Here is a 23,921-nt window from a genome sequence, read left to right on the forward strand (position 1 = left end):
AAGCAGGAGTATAAAGGGACTTGGAGTCCCTTTAAATCCCTGCCTTTTGTTCCTCGCTAATGCTACAAAAGAAGAGCCCCATGGCGCAGAGTGCTAAGCTGCAGGACTGCAGCCCAAGCTCTGCTCACAACCTGAGTTTGATCCCAGAAGCTGGGTTCAGGTAGCCAGCTCAAGGTTGACTCAGTCTTCCATCCTTCCGAGGTTGGTAAAATGAGTACCCAATTTGCTGGGGGGAAAGTGTAGATGACTGGGGAAGGCAATGGCAAACCACCCCATAACAAAAAGTCTTCCAAGGAAACATCGTGATGTGACATCACCCCATGGGTTGGTAACGACTTGGTGCTTGCACAGGGGACTACCTTCATCTTTAAAGCCACAAAAACAGCTAAGTGGTGGGGAGCAACCTGCTCCCCGTCACTCAGCTGTTTTGAACAATCTTGTGCAGCCCCATTAAAACTTTAAGAGGATTGCACAAGACAGCCTGAAACAGCTGAGCCATGAGGAGTCTGCTCCCCCTAGCTCAGTTGTTTTTCAGGCTTTCTGGAAACCCTGTTAAAGGGACTGCAGTCCCTTTCAATGTGGTCTGCGGGGCCACAAACCACAAACTGGTTCCGTTCGCGAAGAAACCTCCTGGTTTGGTTCATGGTTCAGTCATGAACCATGAAGCTACACAAATTGCATTTTTCTGGTTCATGCCCATCCTGAATGGCGGCTCCAAAGTAAGGCAGGGTCTTTTTAGGTGTTGCCAACTTCCAGGTGGGGCCTAGAGTTCTCCCAGAATTACAATTGATGTCCAGATTATAGAGACCACTTCCCTTGCAGGAGCTGGCAAATTTGGAAGGTGGATTCTACAGCATGACATCGCTGCTGAGTTCCCTCCTGTCCACAAACTCAGCTGCCTACAAATTTTCAGGAATTTCCAAAGCTGCCTATCAATACTTCAGACTTCTTCACCCAAAGAGTAATTAACACATGGAATTCACTATCACAGGAAATGGTGGCAGCTATAAGCATAGACAGCTTCAAGAGGGGATTAGATAAACTTATGGAGAAGATGTCCATAAGTGGCTTAAGGTATAGATGGAACATTGTCTGTGGCAGTGATTCTCTGTGTTTTTGGTCCATGCGGGGGCAACAGTGAGAGGACTTCTGGAGTTCTGGCCCCCTTGGTGGACCTCCTAATGGCACCTGGGTTTTGGCCACTGTGTGACACAAAGTGTTGGACTGGATGGACCATTGGCTTGATCCAACACAGCTTATGTTCTTAAATTCCTCTTCAACACAAATTCTCCCCAGAACACACCATTCTGATCTAAGATGTTTATTTCACAGCAAAATAACTGCCTTTCTGCTGATTTCCCACAGCTATAGATTGGGGTTAAGGGTGTGTGTTTTGGATGTGCATGGGCATAAGAACACATGAGAAGCCATGTTGGATCAGGTCAATGGCCCATTCAGTCTAACACTCTGTACACACAGTGGCCCAAAACCCCAGGTGCTATCAGGAGGTCCACCAGTGGGGCCAGGACACTAGAAGTCCTCACACTGCCCCCCCACTCCCAGCACCAAGAATACAGAGCCTCACTTGCTCCAGACAGAGAATTCCAAAAATACGCTGTGGCTAATAGCCACTGATGGACCTCTGCTCCATATGTCTATCCAATCGCCTTTTGAAGCTGGCAATGGTTGTAGCCACATGTTAATCACCCTTTGGGTGAAGATGTACTTCCTTTTATCCGTTCTAAGTTATGGTTGTAGCGTGTATCAATTATTTGCGTGCACGCGCACACACACTCCTCTACAAAAATAACATGCAAAGAAATTTATAGTGGATCCATAGAATGCAGAATGAAACATTTGAATCTTTGCAAGAAAACAGAGTAGAAAACCAACACCTGATGTAGCAAAACTTTGACACAGGTACAGAATGACTTACATCAGTGCAATATTATGTTAAAAGCGAACTGGACAACTTCACAGAGGAAAAATAGCTGTTAGCCAAGTGAAACCTTCACTTTCAGAGGCAGTCTATCTGTAATACCCATTGCTTGGAAACAAAGAGCAGGGAAGGACTTTTAAGTAAGCCCAGTTTGTAGTCTGATCTGGCAGAGTTCTTTAGTCCATCTCTAATTATTCTGCCAAGGGCTGTTTGACTGGAACAGGCCTTGTTCAGATATCAGATAAGGATGCATCTGTTTGATATTTTCTCACCATTATTATTTTCTCAGCAGTAGACATTTTTCCCGGTTTGATTGCTCGTGCTCTTTTTCAGCTTTTCAACATTGTCTTAATTGTGCATTTTGTTCATAGTCTGCAAGCATTCTCAGATGCCTTGGATCCAAGCAGAGGAAAGAATAAATATAAATGCTGTCAATAATTTTGAAACTGTTTGCTTGACTGGGAGTGAAAGAAGTATTATTTGTTGAGTATCAAGGCTGTCCTACCTAATAAGTGATATCCTAATGGCGCTCCTTCAGAGACTTGGTAGTCTGCTAAAGCTTGGGATGAATGTGCCAAATTGACCCACAAGCATAAGCCTGAGGCACTTGTGAGCATCTGAGTACTGAAAAGCAGATTTATGTCACTGCCATCCAAATATTGCTTATCTTGTACTTATTGATCGCCAACCATAAGGGAGTGACTGCATAACCACTGTTTTTTTCCTGAAAGTTCAACTGTATTTCATGGTTTCTCCAAACTTCGGATGAAACGAAGCCTCAAAGACTCACCCTGGCCAGCTGGTCTAGAAGAGTGCTGATACTGTTACCCGAAAATCCCAAAGATCCAGCAGAGGTGAAGTCCGACTGTCTATTGACTGGCATAGACCAACCAGTGGGTTTCTCTACCATAACCAGGCCTTATTTTGAGCAGGAACGCAGCTCTGGCTTACATGGCACCAGAGGGTGTGGCCTAATATTCAAATGAGTCCCTGCTGGACTTTTCTCACAAAAAAGCCCTGTGCTAAACAATGGTATGTCAGGAGGTGTGGCCTAATATACAAATGAGTTCCTGCTGGGCTTTTCCTACAAAAAAGCCCTGACCGTAACTACCTTAGATGCCAGCTGGAAATTGTTCATTCATTAATTTGTTCATTTCTTTACTTATGATCCAGAGACCAAACAACAGTACGATGACAGATCTAGTGCACACATCATATAAGCATAAAAGTTTTAAACTTTTAAAATTTGCAAACCTTCCTATACCCGCTAGGTGTTGATGGATTGAGTTATCAGCTTCCTTATGAATAAAACCTTTGCACAGAACTCAGTCACTTTGATGGAGGTCTTGTGTGAGTCGTTTACAATAAGAAATGTGTCCAGTCTGACTGGGAACTCAGAATAGGGGTGAAGTATATGGAGCACATGCCCTCATAGAGCTCACAAACATGTGCTTAACTGTTTCAATTGTGCTGGATTGGCAGGAGCAAAGGCGACGGGAGCGTGGAATGCTCCTTCTAGAAGCACTGAGGGTAAAGGATTAAACTGGGCCAAAAGAGTAGGCCCTGTGGTATTTGGGGGATTCTATGGTATACAAATAGTTTGCTGGCACAAAGTTTTGGGTGTGGTTTCCCACGGCTAGACAAAGGTGTGCCAAAGTTCAATCTGGACAAAAGCGTGCTGAAGTATCCTGAATCTGTTGTTTTATTGTTTCTCTGGGTATACCCCCTGAACAGCATTATTTTCTGGTGAGAAGAACCTACTGGTTTAGAACCTACTCTAAACTGCAGAGTCTTGTGAGCAAAAAATTCTACTTTGTGAGCTACTGGCATTAAAGTTGTGAGCTTCTGCATACATTATTGTGCTCTGGGGTCAGCCTTCCTGAGCTAGGGGAAAAACCTGTGAGCTGAAGGCTAAACATCTGTGAGCTAGCTCACTACTTCAGCTTAGAGGGAACACTGCTGGTGACCCCTGGTCCCAACCTGGTGGAACTCTCAGCTGAATGACATCTGTGCTCTGTGAGACCTAGTACAGTTCCACAGGGCTTGCCAGACAGATGTTACGCCAGACCTACAGTTGAGGACAGCAACAGCCTCCACCTAGCATGGCTCCCTCCTTCCTCTCTTCTTTCCCCCCCAGAGAAGGATATAAATTGGTCTATTTAAGCGTCATCTGAAATTGCTTTTTATTGTTTATTGTTTTAACTGTATTTCACTTGAGTTGTCAATGTGTCTGGTGGAATTGTTATTCCTCATCCTGAGCGCTGCGCACAGGGGAGGGTGGTCTACAAGCTGCATTTATAAATAAATAAATAAATAAATAACTTCTTTGGCTCCTGAAATTGTTTTAGAGCAAAGAGATCAAAAAAAGACGTTGGATTTGCAATGCCACTGGGTTTTCAAGAACTTTGCCCAATCAAGGAAAACGAGACGCCATGTGATAGTTATTTAAATCAGGTGCCTCCAATATTTTTTTCCGAGGCCTTACTGCAGCCATTGAAAGTCCGAGGCATTGACCTTTCTGTCTATGAGGAATTAATTATTCATGGCAGCCATTAGAATAAGCTCTCCTGGAAGATGAACAAGGATACAATGGGCAAACCGTCAAATTCACAGCTTCTGTGCCGTGTTTGGAGGCCCATGATCATTGGAGGGTAGCAGTCTACAGGACAGTTAGATGTATATCCTTTGAACATATGAACACATGAAGGTGCCTTATACTGAATTAGATCACTGGTCCTTCAAGGTCAGTATTGTTATACTGAATTAGGTCACTGGTCCTTCAAGATCAGTATTGTCTGCTCAGACTGGGAGTGGTTCTACGAGTTTCAGGTGGAGGTCTTCCGTAATCTGATTCTTAACTGAAGACGATGGGAATTGAAGCTAAGACTTTCTGCATGCCAAGCAAATGCTCTGTCACTGAGCCATGGCCCCTCACTTCCCATCTGGGTAGATGACCTTTGCAAAACACAGCATGTGACAGCTGTATTTCCCCTGGTGGTGGGCCTGTGACTTGCCTATTGTTCACATGTTGTCCGTAACAGTTTGGGTCTAAAAAGGTATGAGTTTGTCTTGACGTAGGGGGTGACTGACCTGCAGGCATGGCTGCTGAGAGCCATCAGAAGCCCAAGGATGAGCCAAGCTAGCCCAATTTTAATTAGATCTTGGCTGCTAAGCTGGGTTGGGCTTGGTTAGTGTTGGATGTGAGACCACCAAGGAAGTCCTAGGTCGCTACATGGAGGCAGGGAATGACAAGGCAAGAATGAATGTCTCTTGCCTTGAAAACAATATGGTTGTGACTTGAGAGCACTTTTCACCACTGGGGCACCCAACAGACACTGGAATCTTGTCCCACCCCCATCCCGAGTCCTTCCACTTGGCAGCCCTAACTACAGCAAATAACAAACTAGTGGTGCTGCTAGGAAAAGGGAAGTAGGGAACAAAGACCATTTCCGACTGTGCACACAGCTTTCTTCCAGGGCAAAGGTGTCAAACGCATTTGTTACGAGGGCCATATCTGCCACTTTGTTGGGCTGGGTCATGTGTGTTGTTAAATGTAATGTCAGGTACCCAAGATACAGACTTTACAAAGGACACAGGCAAGCCCAATTAACAATATTATTTTTACCCAAAATGCAAACACGCTTAAAACATTAACACATTTATGGCATTTCCTTATGGTATCTCCCACTTCCACCAACTGTTACTCATTCACACTGGGACAGTACACAGGGGCTCTGCATGCACAGACAGCATGCACAGACTCTGTCTTCTACCAAAAGAGGTAATCAGTTGCTTGGATAAGAGCTCTGGATGGGCCAGTTCTGGCTCATGGGCCATGTTTGACAACTCCGTTCTAGGGTATCGAACTTCTGTTGATTGTCCTCAAACTCATTACATTTTTCCCCAGTTTTTCCCACCCCACTTTAAATTTAGGGAACAAGGCTACAGTTTGGTAACAGAGCTGTACTCACCTTACACACAGGAAGGTTCCAGGCTGAATTCCTGTCATCTCTGTTTAAAAAGTTCTTAAGACGGCACATGGAAAGATCTCAGCCTCAGAACCTTAAGAGCCACTATCAGCCAGAGAAGACAATCTTGGGTTTAGATCGCTCAGTGGTAGAGGCTGAGAAGGCTACAGGTTCTCTTCAGTTAACAGGACCTTGGGTAGCAGAGCTGGAAAAGGTACCTCCCCCCACCCCCCCTGCCAAGACCTTGGAGATCTGCTGCCAGTTCAACAGAAAGCTGTTTGGGAAAGTATGAAGGAATGGAGGGGTGGGGGGAAGAAAAGCTATGCCAAATGTATAAAAATGGCTGTCATTATGTTAGCAGCTAATACTGCTGGGATGCCCGATCTAACGAGATGCACAGAAGGCAAGAGAAAACGCTGCAGTCAAACATTCAGAGTGGATTCCAGGTTGGCGTTAGAGACTGTTCTGAAGTGCTCTGGAGAATGCAAGGTGGTGGCAAAGAACAAACGGCACTGCTGCCTGCCATCCAAGTCTTAAAAATTAACCCCCTTGGGGTGTGTTTGTTTAGCTCTATTTGAGCTCACATCCTTGTGCTGAAGACTCAGGCTAAAAAGAGGCTCGTGCTTCAAGTGTGTGTACATAAAACGTAACGAATGCTAATGGGAAAGCCTTCGTACAAAGCTGAGCAGCTCGTTCACTTCACTTTAGCATAAAGTGGGATCAAAAAAAGTGTCTTTCTCCCTTGAATCCCTAATCAGGGGATCTTTGAAAGAATCCCTAATGGACCGGGATGGCCATAGGAAACCTCTATACGACAGGCAGGTCTGGCACTGTGGAGCCCCAGTACACACAAGGCCAACAAGATTACATAGTGTGGGTTTTTCTTCCCTTTGCTGTGCCATTCAGACATGATTTGTAGGAACTGTAGGACACCAGCAAGAGATCCTCCCTTCCAAATGTCTGGCAGATAGAAAAAGCTGTCCCAGTGCAGAGTCCACTCAAAGAAAGAATGTTCAAGTACAACTTCTTCATTTCCTGTCCCAGATATCCTTCAAAGCTTGAAGCCCCCTGTGAGTCAGTTTAGAAGGCCACCTTTCAAGCAGACAGGAGATAAGAACCCTTATTTTATGTTTTGCTTTAGAGGGGGTATCAATCATTACTACAAGGCTGAATTCTGTGAATTCTACAAGGAGTCTCTGAAAGACGGCCTGGAAATGGCCATTAGTTCTGATTTTTATAAGTATATTCCATCTGTTCACAAGAATTTGCATTCATTGCTGTCTTGTGTCTGGGCTTGATTTAAGGTTTGATTTAGAAAACCTTTATGGTCCGGGACCCAGCGGAACTACCCACTCCCATTATCTGTCCAACAACTGAACTCTTCCCAGTAGTTCCTTCTTACAATTTCATCTCATGGAGAGGCTCAGTCCACTTTGGCCCCTCCCGGAGGAGCTTTAGCAATCAAGTTAATCAAGTCTTTAATAGGTTGCTGTTGAAAGTTAGAACTGGGCCTTTCCCTGTGTTTAGAAGCAGGTGCGAGACAATTTGCTGAATGAAAGTGTCACTTTTATATGCCGATGGGTGGGTTTTATTTCTACCTTCATTCATTAGGAAGAGAGCGGGGCAATTCCCACCAAACTCTTGCTCCAACTTAAGAACCCCCACTTTGCCTCCAATTCTGTTTCTGAGGGTTCACTAGGAAGAGGTGCAACAGGAGGGAAAAGTGAGAAAGTCCCATTCTGCAACATTGTGTATTGTTGGATTCACATCTTGTGGTACAGGAGCTCCCTTGTATCAGAGCCCGCCTTGTATCCACTGAAGCTTTCTATTTCCTGCCCTGGCTATGCATGGGAGATCGTGATGGCTCTATGGAGACTCTAGATTTACATGGCTGATAGCAAGCAGCCCAGACAGATAGAAGGCAGGGACAGAGAAAATCCAGTACATGCCAGTTTTAAGGAGCAGTTATTAAGACAGCTAGTGATAGTTATAGTGATCAGAAGGTAGATTTTGATGACAAATTCAGATTTCAGACCCCCCCCACTCACGCCAGTTTCACACCAGTTCCAGGCACAACCCACTAGATAACTGTATGATTGTGTTCTCCAAACATCAAATAACTCCAGGTTAGTACTCATTAGACATATGTTACTCTTTTCACAACCTACTCTTTTTTTTTTTGCCTAGTGCACTAATTGTTTTTAAAGATCTATTTAAACTAATTGGATCAAAGTTCTGCCAGGGAAGAGGAAGTTTTGTGCCAGCTTGTCCATCTGCAAGGGGCTTTCAGTGTTTACTGTGCATTTGAAATAGTTTGTTTCATTAATAGCTTCCTCTTAGGAGTTTACTTTATGAACATAAGAGAAACCATGTTGGATCAGGCTAATGGTCCATCCAGTCCGACACTCTGTGTCACACAGTGGCCAAAAAACCCAGGTGCCATCAGGAGATCCATCAGTGGGGCCAGGACACTAGAAGCCCTCCCACTGTTGCCCCTTCCAAGCACCAAGAATACAGAGCATCACTTGCCCCAGACAGAGAGTTCCAACAATACGCTGTGTCTAATAGCCAGTGATGGACCTCTGCTCCATATGTTTATCCAATCCCCTCTTGAGGCTGGCTATGCTTATAGCCGCCACCACCTCCTGTGGCAGTGAATTCCATGTTTTAATCACCCTTTAGTTGAAGAAGTACTTCCTTTTATCTGTACTTTGTTCTTTTTGATTCTTTTGCTTGAAAGAATACAGCTGTCTTTGGCTGATACAATTGCGGTGGAGGATACTCCTTCCCATTTTTTTTAAGATACTCGCTCAGACCATTGGTGTCTGAGGGCAATGGAAACAGGGTGTATCTTGCAGGGCTGAGATGGGGAAGAGGTTTAAGAGACAAGCACGGTGAATGTGAAATACAGATGTGAATAAAGGATGTGGGAAGACAGCGGGAGATTGGCGCGCTCTATGTTTAGCAATCCAGCAACCAATCTTTCAGGTGCCAGGAGCTCAAAAAAACATCGTGATTAATTTTGAAAGTTGGAATTTACGTCATTTTTTGATTACCTCCGAGTGTCTATAATTTAGCTATTTAGTAAAATGAACTTGACGTTTCTTGCAAGATGAGAAGACAATGTGTGAAGGATGTGGAGTGCTGTGCTGACTGGTTCATCCCTTTGATGAGATGAAATCTAAAATTAAACTTCACTTCTACTAGGTTCTTTCCAAATAAAAACACTGGTTTCAGTCAGATATTTGCGTAGTCCCTGGGAGTATCCATGGGCCTATCGACAATTGGGTTAAATGGGACAAGGGACATGCGTGGCAGAAATGCAACATGCAAATCTGCCTGAGAAGCATCTTCAGAAGACAATTTGACCAGGAAGATGGTTTTGCTTTCTCCACAAAAGCAACAGATGCAGCCAGGCAGGTCTTCCCTGGCATCGAGTTGGCCAGGGAAACATGGACTTGTTCATTTTCCTGCTCAGAGTGATCAGAGCAGAGCAATTATAATGTGGTGGAGATGCTAAGTCACAGTCAACTTATGGTGCCCCTGTAGGGTTTCCAAGGAGAAGATGAACAGAGGTGGTTTGTCTGCCTGCCTCTGTGTAGCAACCCTGGACTTCCTTGGGGATCTCCTGTTGATCCTGTCTGTCTGCTCCTGGTATACAGTCTGAAATGTAGAAATTCAGGTGTTTGTGTGCTTTGCAGCAATTCAGAAGTAAAAAGGAGAGAGATGGAGACAGGTGGAAGCAAAAATGGGCATCAGGGGAAGACCACACTGAAACAGGGTTGTTGCTGGGTTTTTTTTTTTTAAATAAAGGGATCAATTTATTAAATCAGTATTTAAGTCAAACACACACCATCTCTTTTGATTCAGTTCAGTCAGTTTTTTACATCCAGTATCACACTGCTATATACAACATGTCATGAACGACAGTTCCCACTTAACAAAACACAAAACTAAGTGTGGTCTTTGACCACTGCAGCAATGCCAGTACCGCATAATTCAACCTGATAGAAAATGCTGGAGAATCTAAAAAGCATCTATGAATCATTTCTATTGGGACAGTCATTTCCAGAACCAGAATCTAAGAACAGGCACACCTGGTCTGATTTATTCTGCCGAACACTTGCAACACGTGGTCTTCATCTGGCTCTTAGTTTTTCCTAAATAACTCAAATTAGATACCTGACAAAAAGCAAAATCTTGATGACTGTTCTCTTTGTACCATCTCCCTTTTGTTGTTGATGGATTTGGTGCCAGCTGAGATTGGCCAGGGGATCACTGGACTAGTCTCCAGGGGCACCTGTCTGGAAACATTTGAGAAACACAGGACTGCAGCGTGATGAAAGAGTCCCTTGCGTAGAAGATCTTGGTCAACAGAAGATATCAGGTTGGCTCCAACCAGCTTTTCTTCTGGTGGAAAAAAGAGGAAGGGTCCCCTTTGACCATCCCAAAAATATTTTGGGGATCTGTAGGACCTCAATGGACAGGGGCTGTAATATAGGAAAGAGACTTTAAGGACATAAAAGGCGAGCCTGAGCCAAAGAGTTGGTTGGATCCAGACCGTGGTTGATGGTGCAACATTGGTTTCTACAGGACTTTGTGGATGGGAATCCTCCTCTAACTTCTCTAACTACTCTCTAGGTCTAGGTTAGAAATTTAGGAAATCCAGCCTCACAGGCAGACCCTTCTCACAGGGCAAGCCCTAATTTGTTGACAGTTCTCAAGCACATTTTTGTCCCTTCCTCCAAGGAGTGCTAAGAGGCCTATATTCCCTTAAATCATTCATTAGTTGCAACTTTGCATAGCGACATGAAAGAAAGCTAGAAACACTTAACCTTTGATTTAAACAGTCCTTTTTCTATATTAATGGTGCCCCGTGACGCAGAGTGTTAAAGCTGCAGTACTGCAGTCCTAAGCTCTGCTCACAACCTGAGTTCGATCCCCAGCGGAAGCTGGGTTTTCAGGTAGCCAGCTCGAGGTTGACTCAGCCTTCCATCCTTCCGAGGTCGGTGAAATGAGTACCCTGCTTGCTGGGGGGGGGGGAGGTGTATATGACTGGGGAAGGCAATGGCAAACCACCTCATAAAAAGTCTGCCGTGAAAACGTTGTGAAAGCAACGTCACCCCAGAGTCGGAAATGACTGGTGCTTGCACAGGGGACCTTTCCCTTTCCTTTTCTATATTAAACATTCCAAGATCTAAAACAACTACCAGTTTTAAGGCATAATCAAGATCAGGTCACTCTACTTCCTACAACATATTTTATTGTTAAACTACAAATGTTGTGCTATTGTTAATTATTGCTGTTGTGAACAGTCAACAGGTTAAAGGTACAGGACAGTCTTGGGCAGGACGTCTTACATTTCATGGCCTTCCTAGCTCCACTGTTTAGAATTTATTTTTTACTCTCGAGGGAAATGTGCATGTCCGTAGGTGCACCTGACCAAACAGGCTCCAACATTTATGCTACAAGAAATCTGTTTTGTCTCTCATTCCTCGGAGCTACTTCGCATGTTATTTTCTTCAAGCATGATTTGAGATACCAAAAGTGAGATGGGGGAAAAAGTGGACATTTCTGTAATGTCTGTTTGGGGCATATGCATTTTCTCTAAAGGCTCCTATCTTGCGTTGTCATTTCAACAACAACAAAAATCATTCATACAAGTTACGTAAACATAAAACATCTATATTAGATGTTTCATACTGCAGAAATATTCACCTGCATTAGGCACTACCTTCAGCCAAAAACATTCCTCGCACGTAGTAAAAGCTATCATAAAAGCCAGTTTGCGGAAGTTATAAACAGTCTCTAAAAGGGGACATCTAAAAGCCCACAAATACACAAGAACTCCCTGGGTGAAGGGGCCTTACTGCTAAGGACCTCACCACTAAGAAGTGGTGGCCAAACAACATTTCTCTAGGCCTGGTACAAACCTCTAAAGTTGACCCCAATCATCCCCGGTCCTGTCCCGTACCTGTAACCTTCAAAGTCATGAAAGAAAAAGTTCTATTTAATTTCTGAAATGTCAGAAATAGATCATACTGCAGTGGCGGGCCTGTAGCCCAAACTGGGACTCTCCTGGACCCAATAAAGTGTACCTGTTCAAGAGGGTTCTATTACCTTCCCTATCCAGCTGCACGTACACTTCTAGACAAGGGAAACTGAAGCAGCAACTCCTGCACAGCACAGTCCTCTAAAACTTAATTTCTCCCCAATGGAACATTTTTTTCTTTAAAAAAAGCACTGCAAAATAAGCATCTGGTTCAGTTAACATTTTTCTAACCCGACATCAGATTGTTGTGATGATCTGGATTAGAAACTCGCCTGCTGCATCAGGCAGTTTTCCACTAAACCCTTCAAGCAAATAATCACAACACTTTAAAATATTATTCAAGGTTTCCCACATTCCAAAAAACCCATCCAGGCACAACAGACTTAAATTAAATTGCTTGAGCACAGCTTTTGTTGCCATTTCATTGCACTGACAAGAGATCTGTATTTTGCACTGAGGTTTCCAACATTAATAAATGTTGTACCTTGACTTTTTTTTAAAAAGAAAAACCTAAGAACCTTCTAGAGGTTTTATTTTTTTTAAAATCAGGAAAAAAAATCAGAGCATATTAAAAATCCCAAACGACCATATCCTATTTTTAAATCTTCCTGTTATCAGTAACATCTGAATCCACGTGTTGTAAAATCAGATGTAAAGTAAGTTATTATTTCTCCAAATCCTCTTCCCTACAAGCAAGCATGGGATACAAATGATATGCCGAGAGAAGAAATGTCTGAAAGACAATAAATAACAAGGCCCTGAGAGAAAGGAAGCAGTCGAAAAAAGAGGGTCAGAATGGAATATTGGCCTTTATTGGGGCAGCGCTGCCTTCACAAAACCCTCTTCGGACTGAGACAGGCAGTCGAGATTTTGTTCTCAGCTGGCTGAACCTGGGGAAGAAAGAAACAATTGACACTCGTGGAAATCACCGCCACCACTTGAAGCTGTGGTTGATACTGGATGACTTCAGAACTACAGCCTCACACAAGAGGGAAACTCATAAGATTTCAGACAGCAGGAGGAAGCACTCGTGCTTCATATGCAAAATGTCCTTCCACGTAGAAAATAAGCAAGGCAGGGTTCGGGCCTAACTTTCTCTCTGATGTGATATCTTTCTAAGTGCAGTGATTTTGGGAGGGCGGCGGGGGGGGGGGGGGACAGGAGAGGATTTCATCACGAGATCCCTCACCTACAGTTTGAGGTGGTACAACCTAGATGCAGGTACGCCACTTCAAGGGGAACCCAATGAGAAAATATGAAGGAACAGACCAGTGTAAGGATTAGACAGGCCTGGGCAGCTGCCAGAGAGGGCCTGCTGCCTGTATGTGATCAACAGGGTGGGAAGGAGCATTGCCCTGTTGCTGCTGCTTCCCCGGAGCTGTATTTGCCACAAGGCCCTCAGAAGCAGGGTTGCCAGACCCCAGGAGGGAGTGGGGGACACCCTAGTTTTGTGGGTTTCTGCCCCCAACAGCCATGCCTTGACATGATGATGTCACGCAGAAGTAACATCATCACACCAGGGGCGCCAGGGTTTGAGCCCAATTTTACCCCAGAGGTTGCTTAAAAACCAAAGTGTTGCCATCTGACATCCCCAGCTGGATGATGTTGCTTCTGCGTGACATCATCACGTCAGGGTGTCCAGCACAGTGACATCACTCCCCACCCCTGCACTCCCAGAAAGCTCCCTCCCCCACTGTTGCAACATAAGCTCCTGGCAACCTTACTCAAAAGCAATTTCCCATTTCCAGCTAGGTGGGCCGCCTGGGGGAAGGAGCTGATTGAGGTTCTCTAAGCCTCCTTCAGGCTCCACAGTCGGAGCCAAAAGAACCTGCACTTCACTGCACTCCTTCTCGGTGGGGAGGGTGCACCCTCACGAAGGGAAGCCCACAGGAGGCCATTTTATCCAGGGATTGGATAAAGATACCTCTGACTGGATGAAGATGGCAGAAGCAGACAAATGATTGCTTCGACTGGGACCAGCAAAGGAGAAGGTACACTGGGATGGGCGACTGAATATAAGAGATGGGTTCCGAAGGGCAACTGGAAGCAGGAAGGGAAAGCAGCTTGACCAATTCAGAGGGAGAGTCCAACTTCACCTACAACCGAGGCTGTGTTGCCCCCTTTCTCTCCTTCTCTCAGGGATTACAGCCTGAAATAAAATGAGTGGTGGTGGACAAGAGATCCCTATGAGCCACGGGGGGACAGGGAAAATAAAAGGCTGAGCCAGTTTATCTGGACACAGCCATAAAAGATTTCATCAACCTGCAATGTGAACATTAAATATTAAGGCCTGCTTGTTGAATCCAACGGGTAGCAACCAACCTATCTTCCCCCAACGTAAGGGCATGAAATGCATGCCAAGCCAATGACCAGCCATTTTCCAAAGTACATGATTAACAAGGCAATTTATGTTGCTCATATAAATGAATGGGCCACAGCAGGAGGGAAGGAGAACGGCACGAGCTAATTAAAGGACACATAGGTTTTACTCACTTCCAGGTTTCCTCTCGCCTTCTTTAAAACGTCATGAGTTAAGGCCACTGCAAAAAGAAAATAAGGGGCAGAGAGTTTGCAGGCTGGTTTTATTTTTCACAGGGCTCTTGCATGCCTGGAAGGGGCTTGAGGAGAAAGAAATGCAGGCAAAGCTTGGCGGCTGCCACCAGCCAGGACACGCATGCTTAAATTCAGGGCTCTGACACCATTCCTATGGGCCCAACACAGACTTGAAACGTGTCCCATGTCCCCAGTATCACATCCCATAAGCACAATTCTTGTCCGCACTGCAAAAAACCCTCCCTTTTATTTCTGTCAATAGGCATGCAGCATGTTCAGTGCCCCCATTTCCCAACCCCACCATGCGTACTTTGCATAATGTGCAGCCCCAATCCTGTGCATGTGTATCTAGATGAAACGGGATTTACTGCTCCATAAGTGCTCCGTAAGTACTGCTCCATAAGTGTGTGTACGACTACGATCTTTCTATGCTTTTGTGTCTCACTTCAAACCCTGAACAGCGCTGGTCGGAATTCTAAACCTTCATTGGGCACTGGATTTCAGCATGTTCCAGCAGCCCTGCTGATTTCCAATTGGGCATGAATTGTTTTATATATTTCTACGCTGCTCAATCGTGCATCATTGCATCATACGTAATTCCCACTTTTTTTTTTTTTTTGACTAGCCAGCTTCAACCCTTCCTTCCACATACTCTAACATACTGCTGAACTGGAGTTCTCACTCTGACTGATGATTCAGCAGGCCCAGGAACCTCCCCACATAGTGAGTTCACGCCTTCCACAGTACTAAGGGCCCTGGGAAGGGAGAATGGGGGAGGGAGAGAAGGACTCTTGATAAACAACTTGGTCCAGGTGGAGAGAATCCTTGGCCAACAGGAAGTTCCTGCCCAGAAAGCATCCAATAATTCACCTGTGCAGTTGACCTCTCTAAGGAATAGAGTGTTAAACCAGGGTAGAGGTGGCTGTATATAGTAAGCAAGAAAGGGAGAACAGATGCAAGGCCCTGGGCCCACACAGGGCCACTTTTGATTTCTGATTCTGGTGGAGGGCCCAATGATTTGGGGTTCATTTAAATAACAAACCCTCATAATAAATAGTTCGTACAGAATTCAAAAGCTTCTCCCCCCCATGCAGGGGTGGAGATGGAGTTAATACAGTTCAATTTTTTGCTTGTGCTGTTTGTTAATGGAGAAGTTCCTCTTTAAAAATGGGCTTGAAAGGACAGGCCGATGGGAAAGGATGCGTGTTAACCTTTAAAAATTGTATATTTGCGAGGTTTTGTGTCTAATAATTGACATCAAAAGCAAGGGCATGTTTCATTCCAGTGGCTTGAGTAACTTGCGACATTTATGCAGGTTCATTTCCTACACATTTCTGGGGAGGGCGCGAAGATGGCATTTTCAATTCCAGATTAATTACTCCTAAGAATGTAATTGCATGCTGGGCGAGTTCACTAAGCCAGTTTGTCCCTTCAAGCAGATGCCTTTGAAGAAGGTGAAAAATTCCTCCTGTTGCAAGGGGGGGGGGGGGATGGATTTACCTTTCTTTTTTTATCAAAGGTGTGGGGAAAAGGAGACTCCCCCCCTCCCTCCAGATAACATGCTCAGTGCCAAGCTGGGCCCAAAGAAGGGATTTCAGCAGCAGCTTCTGGGCTTTGGAATTCCCTGCCCTATGAAATCTGCCTCACTGTCACCTTCCAAAAATCTGCACAAATCATTGTGTTCAGGAAGGTATTTTGTGATGAGATTCCCGGACATGTTCATTTACTTTACTTTACTTTTTTTCACTGCTGTCCTATCAATGATTTTATGCTTGACTGTACTTCTACTGTTGCTAGCTTCTGTTTCTGGATAGTTTCAGGTGTGACCTGTGTAAGGTTTAGTATCAAAACAAAAAGAGAGTCCAGTAGCACCTGAAAGACCAAGACAGTTTTCCAGGGTCTAAGCTTCTGTGAGTTAAAGTTCACCTTGGACTCAGTGAAAGGTTACACCTTAGAAATTTCTGTTGATCTTTTAAGGCGTTACAGGTCTCAAACTCCAATTTTAGATTGCTGGCTTCTACACTACAGTTCAGAATGGAGAGCGTAGCCTGGCTTTCAGCTGAACACTGCTTTCTCTGGGAGTAAGATGGCTGGAAGCCATTTCCCCAATTTGTCCATTTCAGTGTTTCAGTGTTGTCCTTCTATTGTGCTGTTGACTGTTTCTGTTACTGTAATCTGTGCTGAATACTGGAAAGGAAGTTTTCAGCAAAAAATAAATAAATTAAAGGGGGAAGGGAAGCTCACTCACACTGATTGATGATGACTTTCTCCATGTTTTCTTTCAGCTGGTTGGTTGAGCGCAAGCGCACCACAGTGCTGTGCAACGTCTTTTCCTGCTCGGCCAATTTCCTCCGGAGCTGATGCAGCTCTGCTTTCATGCTTTCATCCTTCAGAAGACAATGACAATGTGAACCTTCCTTGCCGTGTTACTGCTCTGTCCACAGAACTTGGGGCAAATGAGGCTGCCCTGCTCACTCCAGTGCTGAGCCACCAAAGCTGCTTGAAGCCCCACATGCGCACTGGAGTCCCAGGAAAGGCTTTGGACTGTGTTTCAGATCTTGTTGCTGGAGACCGATCCGTGACTTCAATTCCTCTAAAACTAGTAGCACTCTTTAGCAGCCCTCGTGGGGGCAATATTTTACTGGTAAGATTTGGACATGCTCTCTCACTCCACACAGTGTTCTTAGCTTCTAGGAACACTAGTCTATGGGCACTGGCCCTCCAGTACTTAGGAATTATATTCACGCTCGCTGAGTGGGTGGTATATAAATTTAAAGTAAATTTTTAAAAATTCACAAAAGAAAAAGAAAAATCAGATTTCCTGTTGACTGTCCTATCAGGCAGACAGAAGTAGTGACTTCCATTGGTCCCAAGCCTTCATTTTCTGGTCCTTTTTTAGACAATGAGCAAAGAGAGTCACCCTTCCCTTTGAAATCAGAGACCTTTTGGTCTTGGTTTCTTTGCTGCCCGTGTGTTTGCAACAGAAACAATGCAGGGAAATCCTAGTCGATTGTTTCAGGTTTTCTAAAGGAACTCACTGAGAGACAGAAAAAGTCCTTGCCTTCCACTGTGATGGTCCTGGGCAGCTCATCCACTGGGCCTCATGATGGCACGGAGTGGGGCTGCCTATCTTTGTAACACCAGCAGTCTCCTCCTAGATGCCCTTCCTCAGGACAAAGGGCTGTATCCTGCACAGATTCCTCTCTTAATTAGCTGAGTCAGAGGTGAAGGAAGCACTGTGCTGGATCAGACCAGAAGTCCATCTAGACCAATATTTGTGGTTCGGATGTGGACAGATTTTAGAGACCCTGCTCTACTCTGTTTCCCCATGGTCTGAGACATGGTGCACCAAGAAGAGGGCCTTTTCTGTCATGGAATCTCCCCCCCCCCCCAAAAAAAACCCCTGAAGTTATTATGGCACCAAATTTTCAGTATTAAGTGCCATGTGAAAACGTTTTATTCTCTTGAGTTTCCTATTAATTTCTTCACTGCCTTTTTTCCTGTCATTTCATTCCCCCGTTTTATCTTTATTGATTCTATCTGACCCATGATTTCTATTTTTAGACTGAGCCCTGTGGCGCAGAGTGATAAAGCTACAGTACTGCAGTCGGAACCCTCTGCTCATGACCTGAGTTTGATCCCTGGTGGAAGCTGGGTTTTCAGGTAGCCAGCTCGAGGTTGACTCAGCCTTCCATCCTTCCAAGGTCGGTAAAATGAGTACCCAGCTTGCTGGGGGGAAAGTGTAATGACCGGGGAAGGCAATGACAAACCACCGCGTAAAAAGGTCTGCCGTGAAAACATTGTGAAAGCAGCATCACCCCAGAGTCGAAAACGACTGGTGCTTGCACAGGGGACCTTTCCTTTTCCTTTCTATTTTTAGTGTGTTTTATAGAATCCATGCTATAGTTCCCCCATTACTATGCAGGGGTGCGCAAGCTGACAATGAAGAAAGCTGACAGGAGGAAAGTTAATTCATTTGAAATCTGGTGTTGGAGCAGATTTCTACAGGTACTGTGGACTGCCAAAAAACCAAATAAGTGGATTCAAGATCAAATAAAACCTGAACTCTCCCTAGAAGCTAAAATTACTAAAATGAGGCTTCTTTGGTCACATGAGGTCATGTCTGTGAGGCAGAATTTGCCATTTTAGTACTTATTGTTCTCTGTCATTTTAGATTTCATATATTTTAAATTGGTTTTTTACTGTTGATCTTTTCTATGATGTAACCCGCCCTAAGCCTGTTCTATGGGAAAAGCGGGCTAAAAATTGAATAAAATGAATGAATGAATGAATAAGAGGACAAGAGTCACTGGAAAAGTCAACAATGCTAGCAAAAGTTGAAGGCAACAGGAAGAGAGGAAGACCCAACATGAGATGGATTGACTCAATCAGTGACACTCTCACTTTGCAAGATCTGGACAAAGATGTTAATGATAGAATGTTTTGGAGGGCATTCATTCACAGGGTCACCATGAGTTGGAAGCAGCTTGACGGCAATTAACACATACACACATGGCTATGGTCACTCTTTCAAAAGTTGTTATTGTATGCTGTGTCAGGCACTTTGGTGCAGGGTTTGGAATAAAAAGGTTTTCAACAAATAATTAAGAACAGACAGCTTGCACTCTCAGCTCAAGCCACTCTCCCCTCTCCCCCGGGGTACCTGAAGAGAGTAAGCAACTTGATGGACAACTTTCATAGGTAACGAGACTCTCCAAAGGAGCTTCAAGAGACGAGCCGCTTCTTCCAAGTTGCGCTGTGCTGCACAGATGGCTGCAGAATGTTTGTCCAGAGATGCCTGGCAAGCAACCTGCATTGCAGAATTGGGGGGGGGGGGGGGGGAGAGAAAAGTTTTCCGTTTTATACTTAAAAGATTATGAAAACGTAGGCTTTAATTAATGGCATAAATCCAATATGCAATGAATTTTTTGGATTCATTTTGATGAACAAGTGTATTGTGTGCCAGGCAAAACTAATTTATTAGGTTAAAAAGGCTGCTGAATTATACATTATTCAAGAATTTGGGGGGGGGGGGGATGGAGCCGACGGTGACTTAGCCTAATCAATAACAGTAATTAATAAAAGGTTACATTTACTACATTTGCTGTGCCACTTGGAAAAGACTTTTCCTCGGCTGATTTGCATTTCATGGCACGGGATTTGAAATTCAAATGACTCCCGACATTAATTTAGGCAATATAGATGTTTCTTCCTTAGCAAACCCTTTAAAGTGTGCCATTTAATGTTCAGCTAACTGTTGGGGCCAAGGCAAAATGTTTTCTTCTGTGGACAGATGAGAAAACAAATGGGAGAAGCTGCCAAGATGAGGAATGGGGAGAAATGCGCAGAGAGAAAATGTTGACTGGGACCAGGGCAGACTGGGATATATGGGTAGGACCGCTTTTACAGTAATAAGAAACTCCCTCCTTTTTTCTACAAGCCACCGAGAAAGAAAGTGAGGTCGCACACTGCAAACCACAAGACATTTATTTTAATAACATTCCTACTTTTCATTTTGTTTGACAAAAAGCCAGTTGTGGGAAGCTGATGTGAAATCCTTTAAACTGGTGATATCAGAGATTCAATCTACAAGCATGATATAGACCAGGTGTGGCCAAACTGTGGCTTGGGAGCCACATGTGACTCTTTCACACACATTGTGTTGCTCTCGAAGTCCCCATTGCCCTGTCGACTATCTTGGAGAAGGCATTTGTCTCTTCAAATCACTTCTCCAAGCCAAGCCATTGTTTAAAGTTAAAGTTGCTTTCTTTCCACCTCCCCCCACCCTCCTCCCATCCCTTTTCCTTCTTGTCCTGTGGTTCTCAAACATCTGACATTCATGTCTTGCGGCTCTCAAACATCTGATGTGTGATCTATGTGGCTCGGAGAGCCAGTTTGGTGTAGTGGTTAAGTGTTATCTGGGAGAACCGGGTTTGATTCCCGACTCCTCCACTTGCACCTGCTGGAATGGCCTTGGGTCAGCCATAGCTCTGGCAGAGGTTGTCCTTGAAAGGGCAGCTGCTGTGAGAGTCCTCTCCAGCCCCACCCACCTCACAGGGTGTCTGTTGTGGGGGAGGAAGGTAAAGGAGATTGTGAGCCGCTCTGAGACTCTTCGGAGTGGAGAGCGGGATATAAATCCAATATCTTCTTCAATATCTTCTTCTTATATTAAGCAAGTTTGGCCACCGCTGATATAGACCACGAGCAATAGTCCTTCTTATGGGGAAGCTCTTTCCCACCAAGACAGACCACTGGTCTATGTTAATTCACTATCATCTACTCTGACTAACAGTATCTTGATTTCTAGATTCTTGGAGATGCTGGGGATGAAACCAGGGACCTTAGGCATGCAAGGCAGATGCTTTCCCACTGAGCTACACCCTTCTTCAATGGCAAAGGGGTTCCCCTGAGAATGCTGTTGGGATGACGAATAATCCTGGCTCCTGACAAAGTGACCACAATTTATGGAAGAACATGTTTCATCTTCCTCATCAATGGTGCCAATCGCAATCTGGATCAGAGTCGAATGTTAATTTGTTATATATTCTGTTTGTTTATTTATTTATTTAGGTTATTTGTCAACTGCTTTTCCACTCAAAGGTGCGCAACATTCCAAATTCCAAAGTCATCCAATCTCACAATTCTGCCTGTCACATCAATATGGTTAATATTTTTTCTAGAATGCACAGGAATGAATTTGAGATTTGTCATGCCGATGAGATGCATCAGAAACCAGCGTGTGATGAAACTGCCATATGGTGTCAGAACTCTGGCTTTCTAATCCAGTATTTGGAGATAACTGACTAGAGGTAACTCTCCAGGATCTCAAGCAGAGAATGGTCTGTGCCGATGTCCTCTAAGACTCTTTAAGTGGAGATGCTGGGGGATGCTTGAATTTATAACTGCACTTCAACCTCTTCTCCCATCCCTCTGGGGCTCCCCTGGACTATAACACCCCCTGTCTAATTCTCACCAATTCTCCTAGTCTAATTCTCACCAATCTGCAAGAATGGTTGATTGCGGCAGGCATTGCAGATGCAAAGTTCCTTTGTCATTGCTGTTTTTAAAGAAGACTCTTATCACTTACTATGTAATCTAGTCACTCAGGGATCGCATTATCAGCATAATATCCTGGCACCATGAAGCCAACCCAATCGGCCACGTGATGACATCTCAAAGCAAAACCAGGGCAATGCTTAAATCTTGTTCAGGTTGAGAGAAAGAGATTGAGTTTCTAGATGCTCTCAATGACTGTGCTATGGAGCAGATGGTCAAAGAACCTACCAGGGGTGGGGTGATCCTGGATTTGGTCCTAAGTAATGCCCAAGACTTGGTGAGAGATGTAAAAGTTGATCGCACCGCTTGGGAGCAGTGACCATAACGTTATTGATTTCACCATTTGTATAAATAGGGAGTTGCCCCAAAAGACCAGTACAACCATGTTTAACTTTAAAAGGGGTAAATTCTCTGAGATGAGGCATGTGAAGAGGAAACTGAAAGGAAAGGTAAATACAGTCAAAACTCTTGGGGAAGCTTGGAGGCTATTTAAAACTACAATCCTAGAAGTTCAGATAAAATATATACCACAAGTTAGGAAAGGCACAAACAGGTATATGAAAAGGCCTGCATGATTAACAAACAAAGTAATGGAAGCTGTACAAGGTAAGGACTCCTTTAAGCAGTAGAAAGCTAGTCCAAGTGAGATTAATAAAAGGGAACACAGGCTGTGGCAAATCAAATGCAAGATTGTGATCAGGCAGACAAAAAGGGACTATGAGGAGCATATTGCAAAAAACATGAAGACCAACAATAAACATTTCTTAAAATATATTAGAAGCAGGAAACCAGCCAGGGAGGCAGTGGGGCCATTGGATGACCAAGGGGTAAAAGGATTACTGAAGGAGGATAGGGAAATGGCTGAGAAGCTGAATGCATTTTTTGCCTCCATCTTCACTGTGGAAGATGAGAAGTGTTTGCCTGCTCCAGAAACACTAATTTTGGAAGAGGTGTTGAAGGACCTGAGTCAAATTGAGGTGACAAGAGAGGAGGTCCTACAACTGATTGACGAATTAAAAACTAATAAGTCACCAGTCCGGATAGCATACATCCAAGAGTTCTGAAAGAACTCAAAGTTGAACGTGGATCAAGTTGGTAGAAACCATTATCAAGGACAGAATGAGTAAGCACATCGATGAACACAAGTTATTGAGGAATACTCAGCATGGGTTCTGTAAGGAAAGATCTTGCCTCACTAACTTGTTACATTTCTTTGAGGGGGTGAACAAACTTGTGGACAAAGGGGACCCAATAGATGTTGTTTACCTTGACTTCCAGAAAGCTTTTGATAAAGTTCCTCATCAAAGGCTCCTTAGTAAGCTCGAGAGTCATGGAGTAAAAGGACAGGTCCTCTTGTGGATCAAAAACTGGCTAATTAATAGGAAGCAGAGAGTGAGTATAAATGGGCAGTCTTCACAGTGGAGGACGGTAAGCAGTGGGGTGCTGCAGGGCTCAGTACTGGGTCCCATGCTCTTTAACTTGTCCATTAATTATCTGGAGTTGGGAGTAAGCAGTGAAGTGGCCAAGTTTGCAGATGACACTAAATTGTTCAGGGTGGTGAGAACCAGAGAGGATTGTGAGGCACTCCAAAGGGATCTGTTGAGGCTGGGTAAGTGGGCGTCAATGTGGCAGATGTGGTTCAGTGTGGCCAAGTGCAAAGTAACGCACATTGGGGCAAGGAATCCCAGATACAAATACAAGTTGATGGGGTGCGAACTGGCAGAGACTGACCGAGAGAGAGATCTTGGGGTCATGGTAGATAACTCACTGAAAATGTCAAGACAGTGTGCGATTGCAATAAAAAAGACCAACGCCATGCTGGGAATTATTAGGAAGGGAATTGAAAACAAATCAGCCAGTATCATAATGCCCCTGTATAAATCGGTGGTGAGGTATCATGTGTGTGATTCTGGTCACTGCACCTCAAAAAGGATATTATAGCATTGGAAAAAGTGCAGAAAAGGGCAACAAGAGTGGTTTGGAACTCTTTCCCTATGAAGAAAGGTTGAAACGCTTGGGGCTCTTTAGCTGGGAGAAACGTCAACTGCGGGGTGACATGATAGAGGTTTACAAGATTATGCATGGAATGGAGAGAGTAGAGAGAGAAGTACTTTTCCCCTTTTCACAATACAAGAACTCGTGGGCATTCAATGAAATTGCTGAGCGGTCAGATTAAAATGGATAAAAGGAAGTACTTCTTCACCCAAAAGATTAACACGTGGAATTCACTGCCACAGGAGGTGGTGGCGGCTACAAGCATAGCCAGCTTTAAGAGGGGATTGGATAAAAATATGGAGCAGAGGTCCATCAGTGGCTATTAGTCACAGTATATATGTATGTGTGTGTGTATACA

The 23,921-nt window shown here is 44.3% G+C and overlaps 1 protein-coding gene across 1 annotated transcript in view; it reads right to left on the reverse strand.

Moving 5' to 3' along the window:
- Positions 1 to 12,749: 12,749 nt before the first annotated feature.
- Positions 12,750 to 23,921, reverse strand: part of CDK5RAP2 (CDK5 regulatory subunit associated protein 2) — a 190,150-nt gene continuing 178,978 nt past the window's right edge. Inside the window, exons 29-32 of the mRNA XM_060250867.1 lie at positions 19,176 to 19,322; positions 16,761 to 16,899; positions 14,453 to 14,499; positions 12,750 to 12,849 (exon numbers count right to left, since the gene is read on the reverse strand). Coding sequence (XP_060106850.1) covers positions 12,790 to 12,849; positions 14,453 to 14,499; positions 16,761 to 16,899; positions 19,176 to 19,322 — 393 coding nt within the window. The 3' untranslated portion in view covers positions 12,750 to 12,789. The remainder of the gene's footprint in view (positions 12,850 to 14,452; positions 14,500 to 16,760; positions 16,900 to 19,175; positions 19,323 to 23,921) is intronic.

The sequence above is a fragment of the Heteronotia binoei genome, chromosome 12 (genome assembly GCF_032191835.1).
Source record: "Heteronotia binoei isolate CCM8104 ecotype False Entrance Well chromosome 12, APGP_CSIRO_Hbin_v1, whole genome shotgun sequence".
In the NCBI taxonomy this organism is placed as follows: Eukaryota; Metazoa; Chordata; class Lepidosauria; order Squamata; family Gekkonidae; genus Heteronotia; species Heteronotia binoei.